We start from the raw sequence: 20,577 nt of genomic DNA, 5'->3' as shown, positions 1-20,577 counted from the left end.
TTATTCATTGTGATATCTGCAGATGCCGATAGCGATAGTATGGTGGTTATTTTGGTTATTATGGTTATTTTAACTCGCAATAACTAAATTCGGAAGATTAAATTAATACTTTTTAACTTTCTGAATGCTATTAATTCATATAATGTCTATTAATATTGAACATTAAACCGGTGATGTTTCTTAACATTTTCTATACACAAAGCACAAATTCCTTTTTATTTTCCAGTCCTCTTTTGATTGACAGGATATATCAGTCCTGATCATCGGCCAATAGTCTATAGTGGAAAGAAATTGCTTTAATCGGCCGATAGTGATCATTGTAACTCTAATATAATCTCTGTTTCTTTAAGGAACAGGGCTCAAAAATGAAATAAAAGTAGTTCAGATTAGAATTTAATTTTCCATCATGCTTAAAATAGCTTTTTATTCATATAAAAAAATTAAATGGCCTGTTAGACTTTTTAATATAAACAGAACCTTTTCACATTACCAGCATTTTCCTGGCTTGCAGGGCATTAAATCTCTCACTCTGGGCTTGAATCATGGCTTCCAGATCCTCCTGTTTCTTCATCAACTCCAGAACATCTGAGACCGAGTCCTGTCCAACACAGAAACATATGGGTCTATGGCTGTCTGCAGAAGAATTTAAACAATACACCTTGCCAAATAGAAGTACATCCGAATGTCTGCGTGTGTGACAGTCTCACCCCATACTCCTCCCCTCTAAGTGCACTCTCATAAGTGCTGAGCCAGTGTTCGGCCTGCTCCAGCTCTCTCTGTAGCTGCTGCAGTTCCAGATCCTCCAGATACTGAGCTCTGCGTTCAGCCCACGTCTGCAACACAAGCGCCTCTAACTCCTGCAGTTCTGCCAGGCGCTCCTCCAGCTATTACAGTCATGTAATCATGGGAAATATTCACAATTTATATTCAAAATAATGATTGGCATCAACTTTGGTTGAAGTTCCTGCATTTATAAAACATTGCACAACAAACACTGTGACACTGTAAAAGAACTGCACCATAAACACTGTAACATTGTAAAAATGTAACAATAAACAGTGTATTAAATATTAAATATTGTTTTTCATGCCTTACAACAAACATATAAAAACTGAAAACTAATCCTGATTCAGTTAGTAGTAATTCATGCATGAAAGGGTTAAACAGAATTGCTTGTCACTCAAATAATGAAATATTAAGCAAATGTCAACAGTATACAGTAACACAAGGTGGCGGGTCACATACCGCCTGACTCATGAAGTTCCCCTCTTCCATCAGACGCCTCCCTTCATTTTTAACAATTTCTGATTTGTCCAGCTGCCTGTCAATCTGTGTGCGGGACTCATCGTGCCTTTTGATTAGCTGCTCCAGGTCTTTGACCTCCCCTCCAAGCCCCTCACCTGTCACTAGGGACAACGTCTCCTTGAGCCAGCCTCTAAAACAGTATAAAGACAAATTTAAGTGTGCAGAACATCACCTGAAACACAGCTAAGAATCTTTAAGAACAGAAAAACCATTGCATACATTAGCTCTCTCCATTCGGTAAGATATCTCTGAACGGCTTCTGCCTGTTGGAGTCTTTGTCTGCGCTCATTGGCTTTCTCCAGCAGGCTGCTCCAGATCTCCTTCATCTCCAGTAGCCTCTCATTCAGACTTTCCTTTACTTGCGGGAACCTGTGAACCAGAGCTTTTCCTTCCTCATTTCGACGGGACACATCCTCTTCTATTACAGCAAGGTCTCTCTGATAAAACATAAGGGTACTTCTATGATTTTGTGTTTCAGAATTTAGCTGTGGTAGTTCAAAGATTTGACAGTATGTTATCCATTTGTTTTGATAATATTGTTTGTTTTTACTATAATTTTGGTAATAAACTTTCTTTTAAACAAAGACATTTAGTTTTATTTTCATTTGAAAATATAAATGAAAACCATTAAACTTCTTCTTATGTTTTATAATTAAGATATATTAAATGATGATCCGTCAATTAATTCACAGAAAAAAGGTGAGAATTATGTAAAATGTCTGCATAAATCTGATTTCCCCCTCACTAAACCAGGCTAGTACCAGACCTTAAAACCAGTAGTAAAATAGTAAACAAGTGATTATCAATGTTACCTCGAGGCCTTCATGTTGGCGAATGAGAGCTTGGACACTGAGCAGGTCATTCTCCTGGTCCTCAGAATCCAGAGCCACCTCTTTCTCACTCATCCAGCTCCTGAGTTCGTCCAGATCATGGTCGAATTGATGGACCTCTCGAGCAGTATGCAGTTTCTGCCCAAAACATTCACATATTACAGGCCCAGTCCAAATTTGACAAGATTTTACTGATGGATGAAACTGGTATGTCAGTACAGAAGTACCTTGTTGGTCTATTAAATGATAATACCTCTGCTCTGGTTTTCATAGCTTTGTTTAAGTTCTCCCACAGTCTCAGCAGATCTTTATCCTTCTGCTGTGCCTCAGATGAATGAACTGCCTGCCTCAATCTCTGGACATTGCCAAGCTTACTCTGACCAAGGGTGGTGACCTCTTCTGCAAAATCCTCAAACTTCTTCTGCAGCACCTAATAGAAGCAAGTTAATTGTTTTTAAAAATATTCAGAAAAAACAAAACGGGTTACAAAATGGTCGCAGTAATATAAAGAATATATGACATAATATAAAGTCTTTTTGTAATTCAGGTTAACATCAAGTATGTACACATCGTACAAAAGAACAAATAACATTATTTTACATCGTGCTTTGTAGTGTGTACATGCTTCTAATCCTGGGCATTTTTCTTTCTGACAACATTAATACCAAGTTAAATTGAACATGTAAAGTAAACAAATGTGAATCTTAACTGTCAAGAATTAAAGTCCTTACAACTGACAATAGCACAGTATGTCTTTAAAAATGCACTTTAACCATTTTACATTTCCTAAGACCAAAGAAACACACACACAAAACAAAGCCTGGCTGAGGTCGTCATAAATCCACGCATGAAACGGTTAAGATGTTTCATATTAAACTTAGTTTTTGTATTCTTAGCAAAATATTATGGAGTGAATCTTACCTCAACCCCCTCTAGATCTTTTCCAAAATCATCAGACTCTGCGATGGTCTTGCGGGAGAGAAGCCAGTTCTGTAGGTCTGTGGCTTCTCTCTCAAACACATAGAGATTGTACTGATTCTCCAGGTGGTTACGACGTTCAGCGGACAGTCTCAGGAGCATCTCAAACTCACCATGAGCATCTTTAAGGCTCTTACTTACTAAATGGCTGCAAAGACACATAATAATACCAATATGTGTATATATATAACTTTGATATATGAACTTATATCTTTTTATAAGTTTAAAGTTAAAACGCAAGCTGGTAGCTGAACAGTAAACCTGTATGACTGCACCTGTTGGGATGTTCGGATTTCTCTAGATCACTGCCCGTTTTTAGGAGAGACTCCACTTTTCCACGTTGGTTCTCCAATTCAAGGTCAACTGTGTCTAGTTTTCTCAAGAAACCCTCAGCGACCTCCTCGCTTTTTCCAAAGTCTCTGGACTCCAGCACAGGCCTCTGCTCCTCCATCCACTGCTCCAGTTGGGAGACCTACAAAGATCATGATAAAGAAAAGCAATCGACCAATCAGCATCCAGAAGTGGAACTATCAATTTTATAACCGCATATATACATTTAATTATTTCGTTTATTATTATCTAGAAATGCCAAGGACAACTGGCAACCTCGAAGAGGAAGGTCTGGATCTTCAGTGCTTCTTGAAGCAGGTGATATTTCTTCTCAGACTCCTTCCTCAAAGTGTCAAAGTTCTTCTTTAGCTCAGCAACTCTCTCGCTGATCTCACGGGAAGCAAAGTGTCGTCCCCGCACCAGGTTCTGTGCCGCCTCCTGTACAGCCATCACCAGAGGGGTCCGGCTCTCAATTTCCTGCATCACAACCTGGAGGGCAAAGAATATCAGCATTTCAGGGACCAATTTATTGCATTTATTTATCACAGAAAAGTACAGTTTATTTTGTTTGTGATATTTTGTTTTTGCAGAATAAATCTCACTGAAAATACCACTGTAGGGAGGTAGAAAAAGAGAGTTTGTAGCCACTAAGGCAAATAGAAAACTCATCATGGGTGACTTTGTCTGGAGTATTAGTCAAAAAAGACATTTTTAGTAACTGTTACGTTAAACTGTTGTTTTGAGCTCAGTGTAATGCCTCTGTAATTAATGAGTTTGAGTAATAATATCAAAATGTGTAAAAATATTATTTAGGTTTTGTTGTGAAAAAGAAATGTTTTCTTTTTCAGCATATTAAACTTCATAAAGAAACAGTACAAATTAAAGCGAAATAAAATATTTTTTTAAATATTTAAACATCTAGTATATTGTGACACCCCTACAGGTACAAAAAACATAGAATCACCCCATATTTTTTGGTATGGTACAGCAGGGAAAACTACAGCCAGAGCTCATGAATGTTTCGTTTTATTCTGGGAGCATTTGACAGGCTAGCATAACAGTACCAGTGAGTGATTTTCAGACCAGACTAACCAGATGTTTTTTGACTGAAGTTTGTGTGCTCTGTAGGGAGTTTCCCAGGTCTTTTGTAGTTGTGGCTTGCAGCTTGTCCTGAATCCACGCCAGCTCATCCTCCAAGTCCCTGTAGAACTGGAAGAGCAGCTGCCAGGACTCCAGAGTTTCCCTGCGGGCCTGCAATGGCTCAGCTAGGCCATTATATCTGAGAGAAATATATATCAGGGTCTTCTATACATTCAACTATTAAGACAGATAATAATCATTAATTCAACATTAATGCATTTTTATGACCACATCATTGTTGTGAGATACGATATTATGCACTTAAAACAAAGTTCAAACTAAGTTCACCGATTTATTTATTAGTTCTAACTGAATTCATTTATAATCTAAGGGAGGGCAGGAAAATAATAGTGAAACAAATAAAATAACCAAATAACAACCTGTTGACAACCTCCCAAACCCTCTGCTGGATGTTTTCTGCCAGAAAATTGCCTTGAGAGCTGAAGTCTTTGGCTGAGTCAACCAGCCCCTGAACTTTCTCCATGTGTGCATCAACCATCTCCTCTACACCCTGTAGGGCCTTCAGCAGCCTGCTGACTGACGCCAGGTCTCTGCCGTAGTCTTCATTGGTCACCTCTACCTCCACTGATCCAAGCCACTCCTCAATGTCATCCAAAGACCTTTGAAACTGCAAGGCCTAGAGCAACAGACACAAAAGACGATACTTCAAACCCAGTTTTGAAGAAACAGGAAGGAATATTACCCGCTTTTTATAACAGTGCACTTATACCAGGAAGGAATACAGACTGAAATTGAACAATTCCGTACCTGATACGCTTGCTGTAAACGTGACTTCTTATCCTTGCAGTTGCTTAAAAGCAGTTCCCAGCTGTCACTGACATCCTTTACTCGTGGTTTAATCTTGCTTTTAGCAGGATGACTGGATGCCAGCATCTGATCTCCCTCCTGTGGAAACATTTCCTGTTGTAGACTGAACTCTGCTGGTGTTAATGCGAATCTCTTTGAACTTTAAGAATCTAATGACGTACTTTTATGAGGGTCTCTACTCTGTTGCGGTTTGCCAGTGTCTCAGCCTCAAAGCTTTGGTGTTTCAGTAGCTTAGCCTGCAGGTTGATAGGATCTCTCCAGCTCTCATCAAGAGCCACAGAGTTCTTCTCATTCAACCAGGTGGAAATCTTTACAAATGAGAAAACATTTTGCATTAACTTCAAGTTTTTGTGGTGAAGCTGGAGTTCGGTTAAAAAAAATGCTGAATTTGGCAGGAGATGACAGATTTGACTGAAATTATATTTTTTCCATTACTCACCTCATAGCTGTCCTCTAGGAACTTATGCAGCAGTAGAGATTCTTCTAAAGCTTTTCGTTTAGCTTTGCTCATTTCCAGAAGCTTGTCCTTTCTTTAAGAATGCAATTTATTTTAAGATATGCTTTTAATTTTGTTATCTCTGCAGTTTTGTCATGATTTATTACAGCATACCTGAGCAGAATGGCTTTAGTCTTCTTCTTGATGTTGTCAGAGTCGTAGTGACGCGCATGGATGAGCTCTTGAGCGTTTCTCTCAACCTCTGCTACCTGTTCAATCTGAGCTTCCAGAGAGCTCTCAAACAAAGCAAGCTTCCTCTGTAAAGCCTCCACCTCGGATAAAGAGCCCTGGAACGAAACATATTAATCCATACATTTTTTTAATTCCATGATACAGAGATCGACAATCAAAACATCACCAGATTTAAAGGAACAGTTCACCCAAAAATGAAAATTCTGTGTGTAACCAAACAGTTCTTGGCTACGATTGACTACCATAGTAGGAAAAATTACTTTATAAATGTCTTTGTTCTGCTGAACACAATATAATATATTTTGAAGAATGTAGGAAAGCAAACAGTTCTGAGTCACTTTTGACTACCATTGTAATCTCCCCTACTATGGTAGTCAATGGTATCCAAGAACTGTTTGCTTACAAGAATCCTTTCGAATATCTTTCACTGTATTCATCAGAACAAATACATATACTCGAGGGTGGAGTATAGAGAACAGAATTTGTATTTTTGTGTGAACTGTTCGTTAAAGTTAAAAAAAAATTCTGACGTAAAGATCTAACCCCAAGATCCTCATTCAGCAGCAAAGCCTCCCTGTTACTCATCCAGTTCTCACACTGCTCTGCATAGTTCAGGAATATCTGGAACCAGCCAATATATTATCATGGTTCACATCATAACACACCAAACAGAATTAAGTGTCTTAAAATGTTTTCGTCTGTTACCTGGAGCTTCAGCGCTTGATCCAGAGTGTTCTTTCTGTCTGCCCAAGCTTGAGCAAGCGTTTTTTTGGCTTTCTCCAACCTGCGTAATGCTTCTTTAATATCTGCAGTATCGCTGTGTCCAGATTTGACAAGATTCTGTCCAAAATTCTCCACCGAATCAATACGCTCACTACGAGCATCAATCTCTGCCTGAAATCATTGAAGCTGCATTACACATTGAAAGTCTGACATCATCTTACAATATGCTATGTTAGCTTTGTATTTCATGACAGCAATGGATAATAATCTATTAAACTAACAATGTGGCCAGATACAAGCAAGTCTGTTCTATGACAGAAAAACCAACAAGGTCATGAGAAGTTCCATGCTTAAAGGTCCAGTGTATAATGTAGCGGCATCTAGTGGTGAAGTTGCAAATTGCAACCAACAGCTCACTCCAGCTATCCCCCTCCCTTTTAAAGCACTACCGTGGGTGACACAGGACTAAGATGTCATCACATTTATACTTCTTTGCCGAATGACAAACGTATTTACGAAACATGCTCTGTATAGCAGTTTGTCCGTTTAGGGCTACTGTAGAAACAACATGACAAATGTCATGTAAGGGGACCCGCAGTGTATGTAGATAGAAATAGCTCCTTCTAAGGTTGCACATCTCTGAAGACATATTTATGTATAACATATTGCATTTCTGTCCATAGATCCTCCACAATATTACACATTGGACCAGTACCTGATCTGATCTGATATAAAGATAAATAATATAATTAAAAATGTAATTAAAAGTTTAATAAATGTTTTTACTACCTTCCAGTCCTGGTGCTCTACTATGAAGCTCTCAGCTTCAGTCTTATTTTTAGGTAGACCCTTCTTCACCATCTCATCGGTCTGCTTGAGGGTCCAGTCCAGCAGGAGGCGCTGGTTAGCCTTAAACAGCTGCAGCTGGTGAGACTCCTGCAACCGTTCCTTCCTACCAATGTTAACTCATTTAACCAGTCTATCATCTCATCAGATCGGGTCACTGTAACATTGCTAAATCATTTTATTTAGATATTTTTATATAATATGAATATATTATAAATTATATAAATAATAATAATATTATAAATTATAGTATTACTAATGTGATTCCACAAGATTGCATCAAATGCTTACATACCTTCTTTTTACTTCCTTGTCCAGGTTCGCCAAAGCAATGCTGACCTCTTCCTGCTTCTTACAAAGATTGTCAGACAGCTCACTATGTCTCCTCAGCCGATCTTTAGTCTCCTTCTCTAGGGCCTGGTTGTATAAATTAGAGCAATTTGTAACGCTTGCTTAACACAAAGTAGCTTAAGTGAGTTACAAAGACACAATGCATCGTGAATGGTTTATTTAGAGCCTTTGAGGCCACATACAATAGTTCCCCTCCATTGAAAGATCCTTTAGAGTTTCTCTCAATTCCATTAAATACAAAGACCACACACAGGGCATTAAATGAGGATGAATGTGTTCTTTGTACAAAAGCTGTGTCATGTACTCACAGCGCCCCTCTCCTGGATGACTCGGGCCTCCCTTTCCATCTCCTCGTGTCTTCGAATGAGGTTCTCCACACTCTCCACATCCACTCCACAATCCTTTCCCTGTAGCAGAAGCATCTGGAGCCACAGAGACCCCCAGAGCTTGTTTAACTTGTGTTTTAATTTGTGTTTCATTTCTACTGACACCATTTCTCCAAAATCTCAACAGAAAATATTGTTTTTTATTTTCAGACAATTTTAGTGAGACAACTTGTTTGCAGATCTTGAATAAAAGTTCATATTCATATTTCTATAAAAGTACATCTTTAAAAACTCTCCCTCACCTTCTCTCCAGCTCTGTCCCTCACTTCTTCCAACTCTCGGATCAACGCATGGACTTCCAGCGCTGCTTCTAGCATCCGCTTATAGCTGCTGAGGTTGCCATGGAAATCACTCCATCTGTTAAGAGGGCGACAAGAAAGTCAAAATACAAAACCATATGCTAGATAACGGAGAATGAGTGTACATCTAAAAGTGTCAGCTGAAATATTGTGGGACGGACCTCTCGTTGAGTTGCTGCCTACGCTTCCTGACGGTCGCCAGATCATTGCTGTTCTGTCTCTCCAACCGAGCAGCCAGTGTGTTGATTGTCTTGATGTGAGCATCATCCACAGTCACATCCTAGCAGCGAGACAATCTTAATTACTGTACTTAATTACTTAATTATCTGTTTACTTGGCTCATCGAGTCATTCAATTTTGTGCTAAAATAAAAGCATCAGCCTTACCCCAGAGCTCGAGCCTCTGAATTCACTGAGCTTCTTTAGCAGCTGCTGACCATGTTCATAGTCCTCGCCCACATCACCGACATTTATCATCACCTCCTACATCCCACAAAAACAGCCGATGATTACATTTGAAGTCTGGTTATATCATGGCAATGTTTTTCTTTGTTGCGGAACAGCCTCATTTCTTTACCTTTTGTCTTATCCAAACCTCCACCTGTTCCACTTTCTGCAGGAACTCGAAAAAATCTCTGTTATCCTCCAGAACTTTTCCACGAGCGGCAACTTCCTGCTTCAAATCCTCCCAGTGTGAGATAAGAGCTGAAACGGTCTGCCGTACCTCCTTCGATTTTGTGTGACGCATGTTCACAAGCTCATTTCCAGCCTGGTGACCACAAAATTGTGAGATTTAGGTGCAGAATTTTAGCAAACTTTAGGCACATATCCGACTGTGAATGCTTGACCAGCTTGTGATTTCAGTACAACGGCTCACCTGCTGGACCGATTCGATGATCTTTCCGTGGGCCAGAATCTCTGCCTCAAACACCTGATGCTTCTGCAATATCTTCATTTTGGTCTCAAGGCTGCTCAAGTCCATCTCTGAGTCGTCTTGTATTTTATTCATACGGTCTGTAATCCATTCCTCTGCCTGAAATATAAATCAGAGATCAATAAATTCATTCATTCCTTTTCCTCACCTGGATCACGTGAATTGTAAAATGACTGGTACCTCAGACGCATCTCGGTTGAAGATACAGAGGAGCCTAGAGATCTCAAGATCTTTACTGCGTTGGGCAGAGAGATCCTCTATGCGCTTCCTTCTTTCCTGGAGTGCTTTCAGTTTGTTTTTAATGTCGCTGTTTTTTTCTCGCTTCAAACCTTGTGCCTTTAAGTGCTCTGCTGACTCCTGAAGAGCCACCATCTACACGACATTTACAGTATTTCATTATAATTAGTCCAATCATTTCAAAGCAAATACTTAAGGTCATTCGACGAGCTGGGGACCAGTTCACCTTGTCTTCCTGAGAGTTTAGAAGTTTTTCGAAGGCTTCATGGCGTTTGAGTAAAGTTTCTACGCCATCCACTGTCGTTCCCAAATCACTGTTCTTCAGCTGGATCTGCAAGTAACAGATGGAAATAAAAGAATCGCCTTGTTGTCATTTTATGTAACCAAATGTGTGAAGAAAGCCTCATTAATTGAGATATACCACAATTCTAGACTAAAAAATACTTCAGATACTGTAAACTTTACTTTAAACGAATCTGAAGTGTCAACCTCTCCTCAAACATACTGAAAAGATTGTGCTAACATTAATACAGTATATAATCAAAAGAAGGACCTGGGGCCAAAATCACGCTTGGCCAGGACTGCACTGACCTCTTGTGAGTTACTGATCTTTTCCATGTATTCAGTGTCTCTGTAAAACACCTGCTCCAGATAAGTGTTCTCCAGCCACTTTTGCTTCGACTGCCAGTGATCAGTCAGTTTCTCTCTCTCTTCTTGCAGAGCTTTCAATTTCTCCTGGATCTGATGGCCGCACATAACCGTTCAGCAATAAACAGTTTGTGTAGTGCTTATATTTATGTCTTTACAAATTATTTCCCACTGTATCACAAATCTGTGACCTCAAAGTTATGTCTATGCTATTACTGTTTTAGGAGATGCTACTGGTTGCTTTTTTTGTCAATTTTGTGAAAGTTAGTCTGTAAAGTTGTTTATTATCTCCTAAGCAGTATTCTAATATAACTTAAAGCACAAATTTTACAAATTACCAAATGGAAAGGTGCATGCATACAGTATGTGAGTGACTCACCTCTCTACTATTATGTTTGTCTTGCTCCAGCAGGCCCTGACCCATAGCCACAGCCTGAGCGTACGTCTCCTCGCGCACCACAATCTCAGCCCACAGCTGCTTGTGCTGAAACAACTGCAGATCACAGGTGGCAACATCTCGGATGGATTCCTCTGCCTTCATCCCACTCAACACCTGAGAGCACCACAGGGAGTAGTCCTGTGCCTGGAGAACAGGACAATATGCAAAATAGAGGTTACCTAACATCTCACCTAACTTATAACATCATTTTAAAACCAAAATACGGTTATAATTTGTATCAGACACTGTTTTGGCTTGAATTGCTGCAGCCCCGAGTATCGAAATTTTTGATGTGTACCGTGTTAAGGAACATGTAGCGGTCTTTAGCTGACCGCAGCTCCTCCTCTCTTTGCTCCATGTGCATACGGAGCCCTTCCCAACTCTCCACCACCTCCTGCTGCTGCTCCTGCAACCCCACCCGCAGCTCAGGAGAGCACATGTCCAGAATGTCATCAGTTCCATCCAGCTGCTCCTGCAGCTGTAAATAAACGTCAGTAAGAGACCAGGCTCCTTTACCATAAAGCTGACAAAAACAGGCTGTACTATATACTGTACTATAAGCACTATATTACAGCAATAGAAAAACAGTGCGTTGAAGTGCTTACAAAACATTTTAAGAATTAAACAGAAAACAGAGCAAAGCCTTCTACAGAATCTCCTCTAACAATTATTGTACAGTATTTAAAGTACTGTAATCATGTTTTTGACGGATTAACATTAGTATTAGCCTTGCTTTACTACAGATATCTTACTACAGGAAAGAGAATCTTAGTTAAACTATGTTTACTATGTTACTGTGATAAAACCATCGGGCATTTTCGTAAGGGATGGAGGGCAGGGTATGTTATTATTCAAAAATATTTGTTAAATCAAATGGCAAAAAAAATCCTCTAATAGTGTCTGATCTCAACTACCATCCCGCAGCTTTTTACCACAGTTAAACAAAATTTTGCTTCAGATGCCATATAAGGATGGCCTTCAGTACCTGTTGTTCTATTCCAGCCAGCTCATGTACAAGAGCTTCGTGTTTGCGTAGCTGCGACAGCACCCCCTTCAGGTCTTTGGCTATATCATCAGGAACACTCTTATGCCTCTCCTGTCAGATAGGTGGCATGTGAGCACCACAGTTATGTTTGTATTATTTTGACATCACGACCTTGACAGCTGGACAATACCTTTATTTGCATCAATGCATCAGTGAGATCTTTGCGGAATTTGTGACATTCCTCAGATTTTCTGAGCTTCTCTTTTCGATCTTTAGCTAAACGATCCAGCTCTTCCCATGATTCTCTGTCATAAAGTAGAAATGTAATTTATACACCATAAAGTATATTATTATATACATACACACATCTGACATGTCGTAAAATCCTTTCAATAACTAGTCACTATGTGCCCAATCGCATGCCGCTACCTGAGTAGATTCTGTGTTTCTAGAATGAAGCGGCTCTCAGGGTGATTACTTTTGATGAGTCTGTCAGCCAACTCTTCACAGGTGTGCATCCTCTCCAGACCAACATCCAGCTGCTTCAGGAACACCTCAAATCTCGCACGCAGTTGCTGTTATAAAATGACAGGTGCTTAGGAACAGTCCTCATATAGCATGATGCTTTAATATGCTAAATTAAAATATAAAGAATGAATTTACAAGTATTAGAAAAAAATCACTAGAGCTTTTTGTCTTCCTTAAACAGTTTTGTTATTCCAATAAAGCAGTGGTTCTCAAACTGGGGGCTGGGGCCGGGGCTGTGCCCCCCTACAGGGCCCCAAGATGGGTCCAGGGGTGCTACAAGTAGTATCATTAATTTTGTGCAATCAAACATCATAAAACGAGACCATCGACCAAATGAATTGATGTTCCAAAATGGTTTAATTGAATATATTTTTGTTTTAATTACACTTCTAAGTTTAAGATCTTAAAGTAAGTCTTTATTTGGGGGGGCACAAAGCAAAGCAACCCACACTTAGGGGGTCTTACAACAAAAAAGTTTGAGAACCACTGCAATAAAGTACACTGTATAAAGTAATAAAAAGGTAAAGGAGTTATCCTCGGAGATGTGGTCTGCCACCATTCTCACCAAAACGTTTTCATAATCACTCCCAAAGTCTTTTGAGGAGGCAGTCTGTGTCTGCTGGGCAATCCATTCCTCCAATTCTGTAGACTCACGCTTAAACTCATGCATGTGTAGGGTCTCTTGCAGTTTCCGCTCTCTGTTGTAAAGAGACGTGACTTTTTAAGACAAACTTAGATGTGCTGGAGGGGTGGCACTGTTTTCTAGGTTATATACTGTGTTATTATACCTGACTGCCGCTGATTGTTGAACCTCTGATAACCTCAATTTAATGTGGTTGTAGGGTCTATTCAACTCGTCTAAAGCACAAACTCGTACAGCCTGCTTTACGTTGAACTTGAGGTCATCTACCTGGGCTGCAATAACCTCAATCTGCCTTTCCACTGCCTGCAGAAACACAAAAGTCCCAAACATGTATCGACAAGTTAAAAACCCCTTAAATTCAAGCATTAGTACAGGGCAACCTAAAGATTACTCACCTGGTGCTGTTTAATCAGACTTTGAGTGGCTAATTCAGTCTTGCCATAATCCGTGCTCACCAAAACTGAAGTTTCTGACAGAAGGGTCTCCAACTCAGTGCAGTCAAGCAAAATCTGACCATAATAGTAAACCTTAAAATGCGTGGCTTGCATAATTTTTTTTTTAAATACTGTCTGTAATATTATTACCTGCTCCCGTGTTACTGCCTTGTTAAGTTCTCCTGACCGTTTCTCACAGGACTCCTCTAGCTCCTCCCACTCCGCCTTCAGTTGACTGCATCTCTGCTTCACTTCCTGACCATTCCACTGATTGGAGTGGGCCATGGCACATCCTCTGTCCAGAATACGTTGCAGATACTGGCTGTGGGCATTTACCTCTCCCTGCAGGTCCTGTAAAGGGGTTTGAAGAGTAAGATAGTTCTAACAGATTTTTATTAATAATGTTTAAAGAAATGTACAGTCCCCTGCTTGAAATTATAAAAATGCCAATGTGCAACTTGCTTTTTTTGCATCCCAGGCAGCTGTATGCATATGCATCATACCTTGTGTTTTTGAAGCAGGCTAACTGCCCCAGCTAGAGATCTTTCATAGTTTCGAGTATCAGCGACAGGGTGATGTTCTGATATCCAGTTAAGCTCTAAGTCCACATCGTGATAAAAGCTATACAGAGCCACATCTGCTTCCAATTGGCTCCTGCGATGGTCCAGAGGTTTTTGTAGAGACTTGAATCTGGCAAACAGAACAGAATAAAGGGCTTCTTAAAACATGCAAAGGGGGTATATGATTAGATTATAGGTTTAGTGGTTTTGTATGAAAACAGTTTGGAAATCTACAAAATAATATTTATGGAAAAAACGCTAACAGTTTTAGGTAAGTGTCAGTCTCTCTGAGAATGCGCTGAGAATCGAAATGGTTGGTGGCCAGATGTTTGGCTCGAGTCACAATCGAGTTGATTTTTTCAGCTAGCTCTTGCGCTTCCTCTTCCAACTGCTTGTGTTCCTTTAGAAGCTGTCGGCTTGAGCGAAGGTCATGACCTCTGATAGCTTTCTGCAACATCCTCTCAATTGCCTCAATCTTTAATTTTGCATCCTGAAATGGGCAGTAACATGTGAATATGAAAAGTGAACGTGTGACCAATAGATAATGAAATACATTATAAATAGACTATAAAGACTATATGTTTTGTGTTAATGTTTAATGTTTGAAACTAATTCTTAGAAAAGTATATGTAATACAATTAGAATTAGATTTAAGAGTGGATCAATAGACAGTTTGGCATGAAATTGTTATTTCTCATGTTTCATAAACTAAGAAGCCTACAGTTCTATCATGTGCTGGCCTGTAATAGTCAGCAGCAGAACAAGTACCTGAAGAAGTTCCATGAGTTGTTCCTGCTGGCCAGCCTGTCGTAGCTTGTCCCCTCTTTCTGCCATCTTCCTCTGAAGTTCACTCCATCTTTTGCGAATGTCTTGTGTCTTTTTCTGGATGCTCTGGCTGTTGAAGCGATCCTCTGTTAACATTTCCTCTCCAGTCTAACAGAATGAAATCCAAAAATGTAAATGTACCCTGGGGTACAATTTCAATTACTTTTCAATTCTGCGTTGGGGCAAAAACGGACAAACCTCAACCACTTGGTTAAATTAACCCAGATTTTTTTCATATTTCACCCAAGAATGGAGTGAAACAATCTAGAATACAATAGTTCATTTGTGGGATGCACGATAAATTATCGGGCATATCGGTAAAGGCTGATAAATAGTCATTTTTAATGGTATTGGTTATCGGCCGATAATAACATTTAGGCCGATATATTATAGCCGATAAATCATAAATAATTTCCTCTGGTTAAACTTCATCAGCTGCACGTTGCCCACAGTTAAAATACAGTACAGTACTGTCTTTCTGTCATGATCATTTACTTACTGATATAAGCAAAACATTACAGTAGGTGCAGTATGTAGATAACGTATTTATAAATGTGTAAATTATAGGAACAAAAGCAAATTGTTTGAATCAAACTGTTGTCTGAATGCTTTCTGACCTTTTGGACATGTGACTATAAAGAAAATGTTTCTGGGGTGCTCTGGAAGAACACCTATAATTTGGTTATTAAATACAAAATATACCAGAAAAGTTTAAAGGTTATAGAACTGTTAACTAGTGTAAAGTTGGCTTGTACATGACTTTCAGGGGACAAAAAGAGAACTAATGGTTACCTTGTTTTCTGAAGTCAATGTTTTCAAATAAAAGTGTACATTAATATTAATACAGATACTGTATATCGGCCAAATATCGGTATTCAGCTTTCAATGATAAAGAATTATCGGATATCGTTATCGGCCAAAAAATTTACATATCGGTAGATACCTAGTTAATTTACAACCCAAGGTTTGGGTTTGTCCCTTTTTGACCCAACAAGGCAAGCAATACATGTGATGTGCTACTGTACCTCAATCAGTTTGTCTATGTGGACTTGATTGGCCTGCATCTCTTTTTCTGCTGCTTCGTGTTTTTTGAGCTTACGAAGGACGTTGGTTGGATCTCTGTATGATTCATCCTCAGCGATCTCAAACTTCTCCTTCATCCACAGCAGCATCTCATCTACATCTCGCAAATATTCCTATGAAAGGGAATAGAATAATGCTCTGTTAAAATTTTTCTCATTTTGTACTTCCATCAGCATTTAATCTGACACTAGACAAAATATAACTACTGAATAAGCTCATCAGTCAGATACCAAACATAAACAATAGGCCCACCTGATACTTTTTGGAGGCAAGTAAGTCAAGCCGTCTCAATTTACAACTTTCTTTTAGCCTCCTGAATCGATCTTGAATGACCTTCAATCGCTGCTGAATCCTGGAAGAGGTAAATGGAAAATTGAACAAAACAAGATAACAGCACAAAATAAAAAGCTACAGTATTATATACTAGCTATACTAACTCTTTGGAGGCAAAGTTATTCTTGTTAATGAGCTCTTGACTCTTGTCTTGAAAGAGACCAATAGATCGCTCCAGAGCTCCAAGCAAAGCCTCAAGCTCTTCTTGTCGACTCAGCAAACTGTGAACACTGTCCACCGAGTCCTGTGTAGAAACCTTTTTAGCTCACAATGTGCTTAAAGGACAATTAAAGGAATTACATTCAACAGAGTAATTTCTTTTATTTACCCCCAAGTCTCTGACTTTCAGCCTGGCTTCATGACCAGAAAGTGTGGCCTCTATGCGATCTGCTTCCCTATTCAGCTTTTGGAACTCTAGTTCTTGCTCAAGCCTCCTGTTGCGACTAGACCACAGTTTGTCCAGTTGGTGCCACTCAAGATCCAACTTTGTAAGGGTCTGCTGAACATCTTTAGCTCCTTTCTCTCCAGATGCCATCTTCAGAGACTTACCCAGCTTCTCCATATCTTTCAATCTTAAACGGAATAAGTATCAATCAAAAGAACTAATCACAATTTTTAATCTCAAGGTCAAGACCAGACACCAGGAAACTAACTTTGCTCTCTGCAGTTCAATCTCCAATTTCAGATCCTGGTTGTCTTTCAGCAGGGCTTGAGCAGATGCTACATCAGACCCGCTCTCCTCTTCCAGAATGTGCTCCTGTATTGCCTCTGCCCACAACAACAGGTCTCTGGTCTCTTTCTGAAAGAGCTGCAGGCGTCCCGCTTCCTCCAGCATCTTTTGTCTCTGAATGGCTTGGGCCTTCAACTGCGCAAGCAGTTGTTGAAGAGCATGCACCTCTTCCATGATAGCGGCACTCTCTGCAGGACTGCAATCCTGTTTCCTGTGACATAGTTAACCAAAGGATCATAGACTGAGCACATTGTTTTACATCTTCCATCAGATGTTCTCTTTAGTTTTCTGAAACTTACAGTTAGTTATAGAAGGTGTGCCAGGGCTGGTAATAAGGAGTCCTAACTGATAATGAATTTAGATCGTTAAAGAAAAGCGGGCTACATAGTTGTAGCAAACTTACATTTTGGCCACACTTTTAAGGTACTGTATTTTCCTTTCCAGAGCTTCAATGTCCCTCTCAGCTTGGGCTTGCCTGTGTTCTTCAACCTTCAGGGCAGATGATGAGCTACCCACATCAGGTGTGTCAAGTTGGGCTAGCCTGTCCTGGAGCTGAGCTTGGACTTCATGGCAGGTCTCCAGAAAGGACTTCACATCAGCAGAGCTAAGCAGCTCATGAGCTATCTCATCCTTCCGTTTCTGAATGTGTTCCCACCTGATGATGCGAAGTAAAACATTTAAACTTTTTGGCAGTGCATTGTCTATGGGGAGTAGAGATATAATGTGAGTCTTACCTGCTTGTTATGCTGCCAAGTCTGATCTGAATCTCTTTCTTCTGGCCATGCTGTTTTTTTACTAGCTCTTCTCCAAGTTTTGTGATGTCATCAAGCTGCTTTGTGCCACTGGCTAGCTCAGTAAGAAAGTTCTATTGACGTAATTGAAATGAACAAACTGAAATCGATCAATAGAAAAAACACTGCTTGTTTACTCTGCTAAACTCTTTTATATTATAGCCTGCATGTTATAAAGGATTAATTCTGCTGACTTCTGCTATGTTTTCATAAGGGAGAGCTGACCTCATATTTGGCTTGTGCAACTTCCAAGTTATTGGCATTAGAGCTGAAAGTGTTGAGTATATTCTCCTTGTCCCCCATCCAGGACTCAAACTCCTCACAGGCATTGTATAATCTATGTAGTCGCGCAGTCTCGTCCAGAATCTTATTTTTTGACTGGTGGTAAAAAAATACTACTTTTAAATATAGAGTAACCAGAATTTAAAATATTTCCTCAATCTCTTCCAGAATAATACTTGGTAAATGTTTGAATGTTCACCTGTGCAAGACGATAAAGACTGTTGAAGTCTCGTTCCAGACTAGTCTGTGTGCTTTCTATTGTGTCTTTACGCAAGTGTGGGTCAGGCAGTGATGAAGTAGAGATTTCAGCCGTGCCACGGCGCATGGAACGGGTACGGCGAGGACGACTCACTTTCCTTTTCGGGCTCTCGGGTGCTCCATTTGTAATTTCAGGTGATGCTTCCTGAGTTTGGTTGCATCAAATCACAACCAAGGTAATACAATATGCAGATAAAAGATTAAAAATTTTTCTCATGACTTACAGAAGATTGCAGCTCTCTGACATATGTGGAGGACACCAGCTGTTCATTTCCTTTACTATCTCGGAGAAGTATCTTATCATCTTTTTCCCTGCGGACAATCGTCACCATTTCTCCCCGATCCCAGGTTAATTTGACCCCTGGAGCACATTCAGAATAATAAGCTCAGCAAGGAAACCGATTCATGATTTACACCAGGTAGGCATAACATTTTCAAACTTCAAATATTAGCATGAAATGAATGTCCATATACCTTTGAAATTAAACCTTATCATTGCTTGTGGTAGAGCTTTGGTGAGGACCATTTTCTCCCTCTCATCTTCACCATCAGATGAATCACTGTATTGTACCATTTTGCTTTGAAGAGGTTCAGCCTAAATTATAAACAAGAATTTCAGCAGCACTGAAGCTAATGAAGCTAAAAATGATTAAGACAGACTGTAAGCTTTAATTAAGTTGTTAAAATGATCAGTACAGTTTTTGCTGTGATTTTCTTTGTAGTGACTCACAGTGAGAGTAGCGAGTTGGGTAGCACTCTTAGCCTGCTCTCCGAGTCGTTTTACTTCTGAAACATAAGCTTCCATTTCCTTCTCCACTCTTTGGTGACGCTGGAGCAGAGAAGTTGTGCTGGCCTCATCCTTTCCATAATCCTCATCTGTGAGAAGTGGCTTGCGGTCACCAAGCCATGAATTTGCTTCCGTAACCTCAGCAAAATACTGAGAACAAGAAGGTATGCCAGTTCAACACAATTTTACAATTTTCTGCTGAATCTACAGAAAGCTTTCCATTCAGAAGCAGCCTATATATGTTGTTGTGCAAGTTTGGTTTACGCCAAGTGGTAGTGTACCTGCTTGATGACATTGGCTGAATGTAGCCTGTTCTTTCGGATGATAACTTGGTCTTTAAGTTGCTGCCATTGTTTCTGAAGAGTTCGAATCCACTTTTGGATGTCTCTCTCATTGGGGTGTCTCACCCGGCACAGCTCTTGGCCTCTGGAGAGAACCCCAGAACACAGAGATTCCTGTGATTGTATCTCGGCCTCCAAAGCCTGCAACACACAGCTATTTTTACTCTATATCAAGATAAAGCATAGCTATGACTGCTATACATTTTCACTGCAAAGCACCCATTTGATTGTTATTATGTCAGATCTGTTATTTTTTAGATGCCAGGAAATAAATCTAACAGAAGGATGGCATCCTTCATTATTTTGTAGACAAGGTTTGCTCAGTGCAAATTATTTTGATCTTGTTGATAGTTAAACCTTTTGTTTCTGGATGGACTGTTGAATTTGACTGAGGTCTCTGCCCAGTGATGCTGCCTGCAGGAGAACCCATTTTTCATAGATCCACGCTTCCACTTCTTCACAGTCATAGAAAAACTCAAAGAGCTTCAGATGTCCCTCCAGGGCTTTCCTCCTTTTATGATAAAAAGCAAGCAATGTTATAATTCTATTTGGATACAGTGATTTATTTTAGCCTCTCCACAGCTTGTAATAAAATTGCAGTGTATAACCAAACTGGCTGCATTTCTTATAGATCTCAAAACAAAGACCCTTATATACAAGAAAGATTTTGCATATAGATGCACATATTTGGCTTTGCAACAGTGTTGGCTGTATATACCGTGGACCACAAAACCAGTCATAAGAGTTAATTTATTTATTTTTGAGAATAATACATCATCTTAAGGCTAAATCAATACGCTTTCCATTAATGTTTGTTAGGATTGGGCAATATTTGGCCGAGATACAACTATTTGAAAATCTGTAATCTGAGGGAGCAAAAAAATTTAAATATTGAGAAAGTCAAAGAATGTAAATTTGTCCATAAGAGGCGCTGTTGCTTAGAAGAAACGGGTTTGTTTAAATACTCCCTGTTGGCTAACCACTTTGATGACATTGTTGAGAGTAGAAAGTGAAAATTCTAAGCTTAAAATAGTTG

At 39.6% G+C, this 20,577-nt stretch overlaps 1 protein-coding gene across 1 annotated transcript in view; it reads right to left on the bottom strand.

Annotated features, from left to right (window-relative positions):
- Window positions 1–20,577, bottom strand: part of sptbn5 (spectrin, beta, non-erythrocytic 5) — a 31,787-nt gene that overhangs the window by 3,342 nt on the left and 7,868 nt on the right. The window contains exons 10-63 of the mRNA XM_079458674.1: window positions 19,899–20,052; window positions 19,482–19,682; window positions 19,144–19,350; window positions 18,888–19,008; window positions 18,638–18,774; window positions 18,355–18,558; window positions 18,099–18,251; window positions 17,817–17,947; window positions 17,486–17,737; window positions 17,006–17,293; window positions 16,681–16,924; window positions 16,457–16,596; window positions 16,272–16,371; window positions 15,962–16,132; window positions 14,880–15,044; window positions 14,375–14,601; window positions 14,055–14,241; window positions 13,702–13,902; window positions 13,513–13,626; window positions 13,263–13,420; window positions 13,040–13,172; window positions 12,376–12,521; window positions 12,137–12,251; window positions 11,947–12,057; window positions 11,260–11,439; window positions 10,902–11,105; window positions 10,466–10,615; window positions 10,101–10,205; window positions 9,818–10,009; window positions 9,581–9,736; window positions 9,281–9,472; window positions 9,091–9,186; window positions 8,866–8,984; window positions 8,648–8,762; window positions 8,328–8,441; window positions 7,964–8,085; window positions 7,612–7,774; window positions 6,805–6,993; window positions 6,643–6,720; window positions 6,022–6,194; window positions 5,851–5,941; window positions 5,573–5,719; window positions 5,352–5,489; window positions 4,964–5,220; window positions 4,536–4,722; window positions 3,720–3,932; window positions 3,389–3,585; window positions 3,057–3,261; window positions 2,389–2,565; window positions 2,118–2,273; window positions 1,525–1,742; window positions 1,246–1,435; window positions 708–884; window positions 491–598 (exon numbers count right to left, since the gene is read on the bottom strand). Coding sequence (XP_079314800.1) covers window positions 491–598; window positions 708–884; window positions 1,246–1,435; window positions 1,525–1,742; window positions 2,118–2,273; window positions 2,389–2,565; window positions 3,057–3,261; window positions 3,389–3,585; window positions 3,720–3,932; window positions 4,536–4,722; window positions 4,964–5,220; window positions 5,352–5,489; window positions 5,573–5,719; window positions 5,851–5,941; window positions 6,022–6,194; window positions 6,643–6,720; window positions 6,805–6,993; window positions 7,612–7,774; window positions 7,964–8,085; window positions 8,328–8,441; window positions 8,648–8,762; window positions 8,866–8,984; window positions 9,091–9,186; window positions 9,281–9,472; window positions 9,581–9,736; window positions 9,818–10,009; window positions 10,101–10,205; window positions 10,466–10,615; window positions 10,902–11,105; window positions 11,260–11,439; window positions 11,947–12,057; window positions 12,137–12,251; window positions 12,376–12,521; window positions 13,040–13,172; window positions 13,263–13,420; window positions 13,513–13,626; window positions 13,702–13,902; window positions 14,055–14,241; window positions 14,375–14,601; window positions 14,880–15,044; window positions 15,962–16,132; window positions 16,272–16,371; window positions 16,457–16,596; window positions 16,681–16,924; window positions 17,006–17,293; window positions 17,486–17,737; window positions 17,817–17,947; window positions 18,099–18,251; window positions 18,355–18,558; window positions 18,638–18,774; window positions 18,888–19,008; window positions 19,144–19,350; window positions 19,482–19,682; window positions 19,899–20,052 — 8,869 coding nt within the window. The remainder of the gene's footprint in view (window positions 1–490; window positions 599–707; window positions 885–1,245; window positions 1,436–1,524; window positions 1,743–2,117; window positions 2,274–2,388; window positions 2,566–3,056; window positions 3,262–3,388; window positions 3,586–3,719; window positions 3,933–4,535; window positions 4,723–4,963; window positions 5,221–5,351; window positions 5,490–5,572; window positions 5,720–5,850; window positions 5,942–6,021; window positions 6,195–6,642; window positions 6,721–6,804; window positions 6,994–7,611; window positions 7,775–7,963; window positions 8,086–8,327; window positions 8,442–8,647; window positions 8,763–8,865; window positions 8,985–9,090; window positions 9,187–9,280; window positions 9,473–9,580; window positions 9,737–9,817; window positions 10,010–10,100; window positions 10,206–10,465; window positions 10,616–10,901; window positions 11,106–11,259; window positions 11,440–11,946; window positions 12,058–12,136; window positions 12,252–12,375; window positions 12,522–13,039; window positions 13,173–13,262; window positions 13,421–13,512; window positions 13,627–13,701; window positions 13,903–14,054; window positions 14,242–14,374; window positions 14,602–14,879; window positions 15,045–15,961; window positions 16,133–16,271; window positions 16,372–16,456; window positions 16,597–16,680; window positions 16,925–17,005; window positions 17,294–17,485; window positions 17,738–17,816; window positions 17,948–18,098; window positions 18,252–18,354; window positions 18,559–18,637; window positions 18,775–18,887; window positions 19,009–19,143; window positions 19,351–19,481; window positions 19,683–19,898; window positions 20,053–20,577) is intronic.

This window comes from Barbatula barbatula, assembly GCF_947034865.1.
Source record: "Barbatula barbatula genome assembly, chromosome: 6".
Taxonomy (NCBI): Eukaryota; Metazoa; Chordata; class Actinopteri; order Cypriniformes; family Nemacheilidae; genus Barbatula; species Barbatula barbatula.
Note: the sequence above shows the minus strand (reverse complement) of the source record. Positions and strands in the feature narration are given on the sequence as shown.